At 43.7% G+C, this 13,479-nt stretch overlaps 1 protein-coding gene across 5 annotated transcripts in view; it reads left to right on the forward strand.

The window, feature by feature from the left end:
* ABCC5 (ATP binding cassette subfamily C member 5) overlaps window positions 1-13,479 on the forward strand; it is an 86,873-nt gene that overhangs the window by 34,814 nt on the left and 38,580 nt on the right. For all 5 annotated transcript variants that reach the window (XM_036347845.1, XM_036347847.1, XM_036347846.1 and 2 more), the window contains 5 exons: window positions 94-267; window positions 1,217-1,364; window positions 3,503-3,651; window positions 4,153-4,260; window positions 7,977-8,333. In XM_036347845.1, coding sequence (XP_036203738.1) covers window positions 94-267; window positions 1,217-1,364; window positions 3,503-3,651; window positions 4,153-4,260; window positions 7,977-8,333 — 936 coding nt within the window. The remainder of the gene's footprint in view (window positions 1-93; window positions 268-1,216; window positions 1,365-3,502; window positions 3,652-4,152; window positions 4,261-7,976; window positions 8,334-13,479) is intronic.

Raw genomic sequence — 13,479 nt, forward strand, 5'->3', positions numbered from 1 at the left:
TGCTTGAGCTGTTTCGTTCCTTTAGGTCCCCACTTTGTCCTGTAACCTCCTCCTGAGACAAGAGGGCCACTCACTGCTCTCCATGTCTCCTAGCTCATCAACCTGTGCTCCAACGACGGGCAGAGGATGTTTGAGGCCGCCGCCATGGGCAGCCTGCTGGCCGGAGGACCCATTGTCGCCATATTGGGCATGATTTATAATGTAATTATTCTGGGACCAACAGGCTTCCTGGGATCAGCTGTTTTTATCCTCTTTTATCCAGCAATGGTGAGTAAGCCTCCTTGCTGTATTTTGGCAGCGTCTTGTTAGATAAGTTACTTCCATTGGGTTATGTTTAGTAGGCACCACTGAAGTTTCACATCTCTTACTGGAAATTTCCTCAAAGCTGTTCCTACGTTGGAAAAGTTTAGGAGGAGCTAGAGACAGTGCTCAGTCCACACAGGCAGAATCTGGACTTTGAATAGGAGCCTCATTAGCAGTGGCTCCTAATGAGATTTTAAAGAGAGAATTTGAGTGAAGCGGAAAACCAGCAGGTGAACCCTGCCCCCGGGTAACACAAGAGTGTTTGAGTCACTCTGTCTCATGTTGGCACTGATAGGGTCCTCCTCCTTCCGTTTGGCAGCACTCAATATCTGTTATTACTGTGAGAACAAATATTTGTCTTAGCTTCTTTTTTTTTTTTCTGGGTCAAATGGCAGTTCCATTTATTTTTTGAGGAAACTCCATACTGTTTTCCATAGTGGCTGCACCAGTCTGCATTCCCACCAGCAGTGTACTAAGATTCCCTTTTCTCCACATCCTTACCAGAACTTGTTGTTTATTGATTTATTGAGGGTAGTTATTCTGGCATGTGTGAGTTGATACCATTGTAGTTTTAATTTGCATCTCTGACGATTAGTGATGTTGAGCATTTTTTCATATGTCTGTTGGCCATCTGAATGTCCTCTTTGGAGAAGTGTCTATTCAGGTCCTTTGCCCATTTTTTATTTTGATTGTTTGTCTTTCTGTGCTGATGTATGTCTTAGCTTCTTTACAAAGGGATAAGACTTAAATATTTGATTCTAATTTAAAGGGCCACTTTTATTAAAGATAGTATAACTACATGACCCTCATTTTATTTATAATAATCTTAAACAGATTTATTCCCCAGAGAGACTAGACAGCTCTTAAATTGGATAAGCTCTGATTTTGGAATAACATCTCTTTTTTCTTTCAGATGTTTGTGTCTCGGATCACTGCATATTTCAGGAGAAAATGTGTAACAACTACAGATGATCGTGTTCAGAAAATGAGTGAAGTCCTCACCTACATTAAATTTATTAAAATGTATGCCTGGGTCAAGGCATTTTCTCAAAGTGTTCAAAGTGAGTTTACAGACTTCATATGTGCATGTGGTAGGAAGAATCCGGCTTCTCTGCTTCCAGATCACTTTAGCTACTAGGAACCTTAACGTCATAGGATCACAGTAACTTAAGTTCTTATAATACCTTATGAACTTACACTGATAGGGTTCTTGGCAACTTGTACCCATGACTTCATCTCACCAATGAGGAAGTTGAGACCTGAAAAACTATGATTTCCCCCCACCCACGAGGTAATTCAGCTAGTTATATGTATTTCATTCAGTTTCAAAGATCCCCGTCAATACTCTCATCCTGCCCGTAATTTTCGGGTCGGGTCATGGGCACATCACAGAAAACAGTATCCAGTGGCTGCTGAGAGCTCCGCCTCTGCCCTCTGCGCTCTGTGGGTGCATGTGCACCAGAGGTAATTAGGCATGAGATCCCAGGGAAAGGGGTGCTGGGCAAGAGGTCAAGACGGCTAGACCCAGCTCTGTTACTTACTCATGGGGTTTCTGGCCTGTTGTTTGATTTTTATCTTTTCAAGCAATTAATTTATGTCGAGTCATGAGGTTCTCAGTGCCTGGCCCTACCATGATCCGTAAATTCACTGCAGCCATAAACGTGTTATCTGTTAAGCCACAGCGCTTGGAGGAATAATTAGCAGAGACTGGGCATTCAAAGAGATCTCAACAAAAGTTGGAACAATGGGCCTTTAAAAAAGGTGAAATTTAAGAGGGATATATTTAAAGACACTTTAGAGTTTAAAAAAAGAAGATATAGTTACACATAAACTTAATTTAAATATAAAAGCTCTGTTAATTTACCATAACCTCAGGGTGAGCTAACCTGAAGACACTACAACTAAAAAGTTAAATGCAGTTTTAGGTTGGATAGAAGTACAGTGTTCAGATCGAGGAGGCTGTTTAATTTTCACTGCTTGGTTTGTTGGTTAAACCTTCAGGAACCTTATGTCCAGTTCCTAAGCTTTTTATGTGAGCAGCCATCAGAGCAGGACTACTCGGAAGTGTGCAGCATTGGATTAAGCTGCTTCATTAAGTAGTGACTTTGTTGCCCTTAAAATGGAACAGATGGATGCTAAGTGGACATCTGCCAAGCATGCTATTAGCAGGGTGACCGCTGATGGGCCCTCTGACTCTCAGGTCTATCGTTTTATAATCTTTCTGATATTCCACTCACCCTTCAGCCCCTGACTTTGGTATCTTTATCTGTGTGTGTTGGCTTGAAGAGAGCATTCTTGCTCATTATAGATTTGGACAAGGTGTATGATAAATATTAAAGCAATGAGTTGGATTTTTTTTTTTTAATATGACTAATTTGCTAGCTGATGGTAGTTCTCAATATGGCTAATTTGCTAGCTGAAGGTAGTTAGTTTCCAATAGCTTGAGCAGTGGTCATACCTTTCAGGTCAGTGCATAGCATCTCAAAAGAATTTCTTTAAGTTTAAAAATTTGTTTAAAAATACCTCACCACTTTATTATCATACTTCCTATGTCACACTCTCAGTACTCTGGGGGTTGCTCTGTGAGTAACGGTGTCAAGTTTTGCAAATATTTAAGAAAACCATTCTGCCTACAAAAGTTGTATTCCACTCATCCTGCTTTTTGTGTGGAAGTCTCTATCCCAGTGTCAGCTTACAGTAGGCTCTCTAGCAAATCTTAGTTCCTTTTCGTCCTGCCTCACTCCCCTCCCCTCCCCTTAAAAAAAAAAAATCTTAGTTCCTTTTCATTCTCCATTACTACTGTACTGTCTTTTCTGTAAGTGCCAAGACAAGAAATAAACAACAGTCAGGTCAGCAAGCAAAACTGCCAATTGCAGATACAATTGATGTGTTTATATTTATAACAGAAGGAATTTGCAAGGAGAATCAGACTTGGGCAGAAGATGATCATTGTGATAATATATAGTGCAGATTTATTCCTGTGATTTGATCCATTTCAAACCTCAGGCTTGTGTGTCAGCGTTAATGATAGGAATCGATAGGCCTAGTGACCTAGTCTTTGCATTGCAGGTGTTAGCGGGTTGTTTTAAATCTTGTGTGAGGCTAAAGACCGCCCATGTCTTTTTTGGTGGCAGAGGAGCAATACTGCAGGGTTTTTTTTACCTTGCTTTTTAGAGATTGGCTTCCTTTTTGTTCTTAGAAATCCGAGAGGAGGAGCGGCGGATATTGGAAAAAGCCGGGTACTTTCAGAGCATCACCGTCGGTGTGGCTCCCATCGTGATGGTGATCGCCAGCGTGGTAACATTCTCTGTTCACCTGACTCTTGGCTTCGATCTCACAGCAGCTCAGGTCAGTGAGCCCTCGGGGCTTGGGGAAATTTAGAAATACCACTCACAGAGATGCTCTAATCCTCTTGTTTCTGGATTTGGGAGTTCCCCCAATAACCAGAAGGCATTTTTTCATTTGTGTGATTAATCCGAGAAGTGGAAGAGTGAAGTTTCAGCTGTAATACACAAAGAATGGATGGGCTGTGTTTAGTCAACTCAACTTTGGGTTTAATTCTGAAAATACAGATCACTCTGTGGTTCAGATTTACTGAGAATTCTAATTGAAGGTCTCATAAAAACTCTACCTTTAAGAAAGGTGTCTGTCTCATACCAGCATTTGACAGTCAAGCTGCAGCCTTGCTTAACTTGAAGGGAAATTGATGGTATCTTGTGATTTGGGTTGCATGAAGGGAAATTGATGGTATCTTGTGATTTGGGTTGCATGAAGGGGAATTGATGGTGTCTTGTGATTTTGGTGGCATAGCCTAGTAAGGCTCAGTTTCTGCTCTTTTCCTCTCTTCAGGCTTTCACAGTGGTGACTGTCTTCAATTCCATGACTTTTGCTTTGAAAGTAACTCCGTTCTCAGTAAAATCCCTCTCAGAAGCATCGGTTGCTGTCGACAGGTTTAAGGTAAGTGGCTCCCTCTCCTCTTCGCATCAGGAGCCGTCCCTGGCAAGACTAATTACCTTTATTCCAGTGGGTCATACAGGCTCACTGCCCTTGGCTTTTGTTCACCTTCAGCCTTTTGGCAAGTTGGTAAGAAAGGGGCCATGGGGTGGGGGAGCTGGGGGCGGGGCGCGGGGAGAAAGGAGCCAGTGGAGAAGGCTGGCTTACAGGGTGGAACTAGTTACCTTTTCAGATAAATGAATTTGTACCTTGTGTAGATGGCCCACCTAGGTTTGGGCTCCCAGGATTTCAGTGCTTCTCTTCAGAGTTAGTCCCTTCTGCCTGGACCAGACATGGATATATGTCATAACTTACTGGGCCTTTCAGTGATTCAAACCTAGAGGATCAGAGCTGTCAGGAGACTCAGCTTTTTCTTACCTTGACCTACCATTTACCTCTACCAAAGTGCTTCATTTTGATTGGTCAATATGCTAAGCCCTTTTAAAAATATATATATTATATAATATATATATTATTGATTTGGGAGAGGGGGAGAGAGAGAGAGAAACATCAATGATGAGAGAGAATCATTGATCGGCTGCCTCATGCACGCCCCCTACTGGGGATCAAGCCAGCAACCCAGGCATGTGCCCTTGACCAGAATTGAACCTGGGACCCTTCGGTCTGCAGGCCAATGCTCTATCCACTGAACTAAACCGGCTAGGGCATGCTAAGCCCTTTTTGATACTTTCCTCTTCCTGGCCTGTGGATGCCACTCATGATGCAAGGACTCCAGTGACATGAGAGTCATAAAACTAGATCATGTTGAGAAATGCAGAAATACCAGGGTTTTTCTGGTTCGTTGATCATGCCTTTTGACGTTTTTTGTGTGCCTCCAGAATAATGCAAGAGGGAGGTATATTGGGGAGGGTGGGGGGAGATAGATGTTTGAAAGTGGATAATACTTTAAAAAAAGGAAAAGGAACAGCACTGGTATGGGCAGGGATTCCTGGACAAAGCCACTGCCAAAAGCAGCTCTTGCATTCCTGCAGCAAAACAAGTGGCATTCGTGGCTAGAAAGCGTGAAGCTCAGGCATTTGAGGGGTTCATATCATCACCTTAGATGTTCAGGAGAAAACAAATTGGGTTTACCTTTTAAGAAAAATGAATCAGAGCTTCCCAAATGATATTCTACTCATTTATGGATAACTAGGTGAATTTTGTTTAAGAATGCACCCCAAACAGGGGGTGAGGGTGAGGGCAGGATTGGGGGATGAGGGGACATTGGGGGGATAAGGACACATTTGTAATATCTTATTCAATAAAGAGAAAAAATATTTTTTTAAAAAAGAATGCACCCCAGCCCCTGCCCTCCCTCACCCCAGCCTGGCTGCTAGAAGGCTAAGAGCCAGAGCCATCTAAAGAGAAATGGTCTAATTGTAACTAGAGCTTTATTTTGCTGAAACGACAATATTCAGTCATGGAAGAAAGCAAATGATTCAACTATCAATGTGTCCCACCTCCTTGTTAGTGAATGGGTTTGGAGGCATTTTGGATGAAGACATAGGAGTTTGTGGTATAGATTTGTTCGCTCCTTGTTTCTCGAGAGCTCTCTTCACTTATTAGCGAGGACTTGTATTAGCAGGTGGCTTTTCTCATAGCTCTTTCCTCTATCCAGGAAGCTTCAGCGTTAATAAAGGAAACACAATCAGCCACAGCTCTGTTATATTCCCCATGAGACTTCAGTCCTTTTCTATCTTATTCCTCTTGCAGTTTCCTCCTTTCTAACCTCCCTCTCCCACTCCCCTCCTCCACTATTCCCTCTCCCTCCCCCTTCTCCTCCTTCTAGGATGATAACCTGTAGAAAGGTAATGAGAAGCCATCTTGTGACTGTCCTGATAAGATTGTCACCAGTATAGGGTTGCCAGCTTTAGCAAACAAAAACACGGGACATCCATTTAATAATTGCACGAGACATACTTAACACTGAAAAATTATTCATTGTTTATCTGGAATCAGAATTTAACTAGGCATCCTGTATGTTACCTGGCAACCCTACGAGTAGTCCCTTCTTCTGCTTAACGGATACATTCTGATTTGATTCTTCTGGTCAATAAGAGTAGTATTTTGATGGTCAGTGTCCTGTGGTAAAGTTGAGGTTCATGGTTTCTGTACCTCGAAGATTCTGTTGTCCTGGCAAGTGCAAATCCAAGTAGATATAAATTCAAGTATTGCGACTCAGCACCTCATGGCAGAGTGGCCCGAAGCTGAAATCCTCCTGGGAGGAGTGCGGGGCGGCAGGGAGCCTGTGAGAAGGGACCGTGGGGAAGGAGCATGTTTCTAAATTACCCACTGGGGTTTAAGAGGTCCTTTAGGAACTGTCCAGGGGAGAGAGATGATGGAACATATGGTTTACTGTGTGAAGGCGGTGACAACATTTGACAACTTATTCTTAGCTCAGTCTTCTAGGAAGGCTGTGACCAAATGAAACCAACAGCTGTGTTCAGAGGCGAAACCTGAGGGTGACGACGTGTGAAGATCAGCTAGGAGACTTAGAACCATGCCACTTCTGGGAAGATCAGGGAATAGGAATAAGTAGGAGATGTGGCAATTTAAGGGAGGAAAGGAGCAGGCTCGGAAGTTTCGGATCCAACGAAAAGCTTGGGAAGGGGACCGTGTGGTGCATTTAATGGCAGGGGGTTCTCAGTAACTGAGTGGAGAGTTCTGGCCCTAAAAAGTCATCTTTTCTCTAATAAATAAATAAATACATAAAATAAAGACTTTCTAATGTTGTTTTTACTTTTTTTTTTTTACTTAAAAAAGATTTTTTAAAAAATCATCCCAACTGGGATACCATTCTGTAGAGAAGACCACTGGTTGAAGAGAGTTGTCAGAAGTGGGTTCAAAGTCATGGACACATCGAAGTCCTGGGCTGAGATTGATTTTGGTCAGTGTTTCAGATCTGATTTCAGAAGTGTTCCAGTTTTCTTCCCCTAACAGAACTCAGTGGGACTCAGGGGATGCGTGGGGAAAGAGTTGTGTTCTCTTCCCAAGGATGTTTCTGAGGGAAATAACCTTTACTTCCACGCAAGTCCCTACCTTTGGTGGTTTGAGTTTCCACAAGTTCCAAGGCAGGATTCTGAAGACCTGAGACTTATTGGAAAGAAGGAGTACTCTACTGTCAGTAGTGCTTTAGGCTCTCCTTTCTGACCTCAGCGAGTGAGGCCTCGGCACTGTCTCAGCTCAGCCTCTCCCCTAAGACATGTGCCATGTTGTGGGTGAGGGAAGCACACAGGCTTTGAGGTTCTACAGCGGTGGTCTGGAAGGGAAGCAGTGATGAGGGTCTGTGTAGGGAGCAACATGCCCTGTGGTTTTTCTGCTTGCATTTTCCCACTGCTACTCAGCAACTCATGGGTGAAAACAAGGGCTGGCATATGGGCTAGTTAAATGCCCTTGGTCACATAGACTGGTAGAAAGCGAAGAACTAGTTTGGCATGTAATTGGTAGTGTAGAGCATTGGGCCATTGACAAGGTCCTGTTCCTCCTGAGGGTGTCCCCACACCCCTGTGACCTCTCGCTGGGTCTGAGGCGGGGCTACACTAATGAGCTACCTTTTGCCCTTCAGCTTTCTTCCACTGTATAGCCTGATGTGTTTTGCTACGTGAGTGTACGCCCTAGGCTTGTCTCCCTGGTCTTGATCCAGTGTCTCATCTTTGCACCTCTCTCACAACTCCTATCAGAGTTTGTTTCTGATGGAAGAGGTTCACATGATAAAGAAAAACCCAGCCAGTCCTCACATCAAGATAGAGATGAAAAATGCCACCTTGGCATGGGACTCCTCCCACTCCAGTATCCAGAACTCACCCAAGCTGACCCCCAAAACGAAAAAAGACAAGAGGGCTGCCAGGGCCAAGAAAGAGAAGGCGAGGCAGCTGGAGCGCACCGAGCATCAGGAGGCGCTGGCGGAGCAGAAGGGCCACCTCCTCCTGGACAGCGACGAGCGGCCCAGTCCCGAGGAGGAAGAGGGCAAGCCTGTCCACCTGGGGAGCCTCCGCCTACAGAGGACGCTGTACAGCATCGACCTGGAAATCGAAGAGGTAACCGCTGGGCCTCCCCGGCCCTGTCCGCCTCCCAGGTGTCCACTGTGGCACGAGCAGGCAGCTGCCGTTCCTTTTAGCAGAGTTCTGTTTTGTGGCTAGGAGTGGTTTTGAACCAATGAGCAATTCTAGCCAGCTCCCCTCTAAGAGGAATATTTCGGTATTTAACAATAGAAATGAATAACAACTAGTCCCATGAGATACTCATTTTATAAGCAAGGAAATGAAACATTCAAGTGGGTTTTCCAAGATTTTGCCCTGAGTAGGTTTCTGGTGATTGTAGTTGTATGTGAGCTGTAATCATTAGTTCTGGTTATTATAGCTCTGTGTAAGCTTCTCATTACCCATAGGCTGTTCACAACACAGAACCTGGAACATAACAGGAATTCTCAGTGTTGTTATTATTACTGACAATTCGGTTATAATTGTTTATTTTTAACGCAAGTAAAGGATCGTTGTGGTGTGTAATCTCACAGCCCAGGCACACAGGACTGGCGTCTCTCAGAGGCCCTCCTTTAGAGAGTGGCTGGAACAGACAGTCCTGGTTCAAGGCGTTTAAAGCACAGAATATGACTGGGAGTCAGAACCATGTTGAGGTTATTTCATACATAGGGTCCCGGATGTAAGTATACATTCACTCATTTAGCAGCCATTTTTTCATGACCAACTCTGCCAACACTGTTGCAGGGCTGGGGTCTAGCAGGGAAAATCCAAACAGTCAGACACCTCTGCCCTCCTGGAGCTTACATTCTAGTGGCAAAGACAGCAAACAAGTGGGGAATGTGTTCCAAGAACCTGTGAATTCCTGAGCCCACGTATAGTGCTGAATCCTGGTAATTTTTTCCTGTACGTACATACCTATGGTAACATTTAGTTTATAAATTAGGCACAGTAAGAGACTAACAATAATAACTAACTAGAGCAGTTATGCACTGTACTCTAATAAAAGGTAAGTGAATTAGGTGGGTCTCTCTCCAGTAATTTTTCTATTTTTCACCCCAAACCTATTCTGGAATCTATGTAACCATCCCTTACTTGTAGGAAATGGCTTGGTGTCCCTTGTTTCAGGGATCCCTTGCTGAAGGCTTCATGTGGCTCAGTGCTTTTTGGTGCAACACTTTGCCATTCAGAATATGTTTTCTGTTCCTGTCTTCCATCCACAACTTTAATGCCTCTTCCATCTTAACTGAGCACTTATCATGCACTGTGGCCACAACTTTTACAGCGTAAGTGGGACAGCAAAACTAGCATGAATTTCTTTTTCCTTATTCAGTTTCAGGGATGGAAGATTTGCTCTTACTGTAGATTTTAGTAACCTCTGCATATGATTTTTCCTTACTAAGTTGAGAATTTTTGCCTTTTCACTTACAAAAAGCACTTATCTTACAGCTGCTCTTTAACATATCTAAGTTGCCAGCACCACTGCGCTTGCACTTTTTAAGTAAAATAAGAGAACACAAGCACTTTGATATGGAAAGAGACATGGAAAGAGTTGAATTGACTAATGAACAGGGGGTGTATACAGAGTATATCTCAGCAAAGGAATGACTCGTGTCCAGGGCAAGACAGAGCAGGACTGCATGAGATTTCATTACACCAGTCAGAGCGCCACACTGTTTAAAACTTATGAATTGTTTATTTCTGGAATTTTCCATTTCATACTTTTGGACCACAGTTAACTGCAAGGAACTGAAACCACAGAAAGTGAAACCATGGGTAGGGGAGAATACTGTATATTGTATGTCAAAGGGTGATAAGGGCTGTGAAGAAGAGGTGGTAGAGAGTGCTGGGACAGGAAGCAGGTGGTTGTAGTGTAAATAGGTTGCCTGAGGGAAAGGCTTCCTTTAAAAAGTAATATTTGAGGAAAGACCTGCGGGGGTGAAGGAATGAGTCATGTGAATATCTGGGGGAGAAGAGCATTCCAGGCAGAAGTACAAAACCGCGAAGACCCTGAGGCCTATTACTGGAGCAGAGCAAGCAAAGGAGAGAGTAGTAGATGCCCAGGGCAGACAGGGAGCTAGGTGCAGAGCCTCCTGTAACGATTTCGGCTTTACTGAGTGGGAAGAGAAGCCATTGAGGGTTTGGAGCAGAAAAATATGTGACCTGACTTATATATGAGAGCAACATTCTAGCTTCTGTATTCAGAAGAGTATGTAGGGAATCAGGAAGGAGGCAAGGAGAACCGTTAACCCGGGAGAACATTAGAGGGCCTTGGACTGAGGGCAGTGGTAAAATAATGTTTACCTACATCACTGGTGCTGGGGTCCAACCCCAGCGGGTCCAGGGGTCCCCAAAGGCGTAGACGGAGTCGGCGAAGAAGGAATGACACGGAGACAGCGTTCAGTTGATCAGCAGCCTAGCCAGGATCTCTAGCCAAGTTCTGGTTAGGGTCTCCAGCCAGGTTCTGTGTCCATGTTCCCTCGCTAGGTTCTCCAGCCAGGTTCTGTATCTATGTTCTCCACTAGGTTCTCCAGCCAGGCTCTGTCCAGGTTCTCCAGCCAGGTTCAGTCACCAGGTTCTAGTCAGGTTCTCTTGCCAATTTCTGTAGTCAGGTTCAGTCCAGGATCTTTTGCCATGTTCTCTCCAGCGAAGTTCCTCTGTCTCTAGGTTCTGTGTAGGTTCTGTCTTCCTTGGTTCTGTCTTCTAAGTTCTGTGTTCTAAGTTCTGTATTCTAAGTTCTGTGTTCTAAGTTCTGTGTTCTAAGTTCTGACTCTTGCTGTCTTGTTGCATCTGTATTTATACCAGTTGATTCAATCCTATCAATCTCTATTAGAAAGGTTAGGGTGTTTCTTATCTTCATTCCAGGGAGTAAAGATTATGTAGCTTAAGCACGATTGTTCGTAGTTAAAGTGATTAATTACCCGCCTGGCACTTAGTTAAGAGGTTTTATTCCCTCCCTAACTTCAGGGGAAAATCCCTACCTGGGGAAACAACCTTTCTCAGAGAGGAGACCTTGGTTAAAACACATAGTGCCAAGAAGGTGAACAAACATATTAAGAACAATATGCCATATATGCCAGGTCCCTTGAAACAGCAAGGATGGACCGGCTCCCGGCACACTGGAAGTAGGGAGTGCTGGGTTCCAGTGTGTTTATCAAATCAGCAACTAACTAGAAGCACGTCACACAGTCCCAGAGCTAGACTGCAGGGAGAATGAAAAGCTCCCAGCTCTTGAAAGCTATGACCAAGAGGGGGAGGTAGTCCTAGGTGAGACCACTGGAAACAACTGGTGGTTGTTTGGAGGGCATTCAAGTCACTTAAAAAATGTGTGTGTGTGTGTGTGTGTAATTATATAAATTGATTTCAGAGAGGGAGAGAGATAGAAGTATCAATGATGAGAGAGAATCATTGTTTGGCTGCTTCCTGTATGTCCCCTCACTAGGGCTCGAACCTGCAATCCAGGCATGTGCCTGATTGGGAATTGAACTGTGACCTCCTGGTTCATAGGTTGACACTCAAGCACTGAGCCTTGCTGGCTGGCTCAAGTCACTTTTTTACTTCAGTTAACTCTTAACAGGCTTCTTATTGAATAGCGATGATCTTGTTTATTGAGGCAGCTCTATCACACTGCTAATCAGCTCTATTCAAGGGTTGGTCCTTATAGTCAATGGATGTTCACTCTCCTACTTTCTGTTGATCCTCGTTCTGCCCTTTCGAGCCCACATTCACAGAACTACACCTCTTTGAAGAGAGACCATAATTCTCCAGACCCCCCCTTTAGGGGGAGGAAGGGAACTTAGTGTCCTCTGATATCTCACTTCACTGTTGATGTCTCTTTTAGTCATCTGTCCATTATCAGAGCAGAGTTTTCTTTGTGGAAATCAAACTGACCTGAGTAGAGATTGAACCTGTGATTTGGTCTCCTCATTACTACCAGGCTATAATCTTTCAAACTCGTGGACCATATCAAAAACTTTGTCCCAGCCCTAACCGGTTTGGCTTAGTGGATAGAGCATTGGCCTGCGGACTCAAGGGTCCCAGATTCAATTCCGGTCAAGGGCATGTACCTTGGTACCGGGCACATCCCCAGTAGGGGGTGTGCAGGAGGCAGCAGATTGATGTTTCTAACTCTCTATCCCTCTCCCTTCCTCTCTGTAAAAAATCAATAAAATATTTTTTTTTTAAAAAACACAAACTTTGTCCCACATACTTTTATTAAGTACTGGACACTACTTGGTTCTACAAGGATAATTCCTTTCCTCAAGTTGCTCAAAGCCCATTGAGAGAGACAGTATTTAAGCAACAAGGCCAAGATCCAACAATTGTCAAGTGCTGGTGGAGTTGGGATTCAGATCGAGACCCATTTGCCTCCAGAACCCATGGTCTTTCTACCCCACCATTCTTCACTCCTCCCTTTCTGTGAGCCTTCATCCAGTGCAAGGTTCTAAACTAACGGCCCTGTGAAATCATCTCTGTTCTTAAGAACTTTTAACACTGCCCATTATTTTGCCTGAGGATATTCAGTTAATCACAGGAGTGGGTTCCCCTTTTATGTGGGATTGGTGGTATAGAGATTCCTCCAATTCTTGGGAATGTTTTGTAGAAAAGTGGGAGCAATATAAATAGTTTTTATTGAAAATAATGTATAGTCTGTAGAAAAAAATCATAATAAAATGATTTTTTAAGAGTTCTGTTCTCTCTTCTAAAAACAACAATAAAATAAACAATAAAAAACCATACATTGCTGCCCTAGCTGGTTTGGCTCTGTGGATAGAGCACTGGTCTGCGGACTGGAGGGTCCCAGGTTTGATTCCAGTCAAGGGCACATGCCCGGATTATGGGCTTGATCCCCAGTGGGGGGGGAGGGGGGTGCAGGAGGCAGCTAATCAATGATTCCCTCTCATCACTGATGTTTCTATCTCTCTTTCCCCTCTCCCTTCCTCTCTGAAATCAATAAAAATATATTTTAAAAAAAACATAGATTACCAACAAAACAGGAAAGGGGTTGGGTCTTTTTAAAAGTGATATAGGATACATTAGCATCTTTAATTTTTGCAAAAGCTTACACATCTGTTATCTTAGTGTATCTCCACAGAAACCCTATGAAGTAGGTGGCTGACAAGGGAGAAAAAAGTTAAGTGACTTGCTTGGTGATCGGGAAGGCAGTTTCCATATTGATGGACTGTAGTTGATGTGTTTTTCCTCA

Source organism: Myotis myotis, unplaced genomic scaffold (genome assembly GCF_014108235.1).
Source record: "Myotis myotis isolate mMyoMyo1 unplaced genomic scaffold, mMyoMyo1.p scaffold_m19_p_2, whole genome shotgun sequence".
Lineage (NCBI taxonomy): Eukaryota > Metazoa > Chordata > Mammalia > Chiroptera > Vespertilionidae > Myotis > Myotis myotis.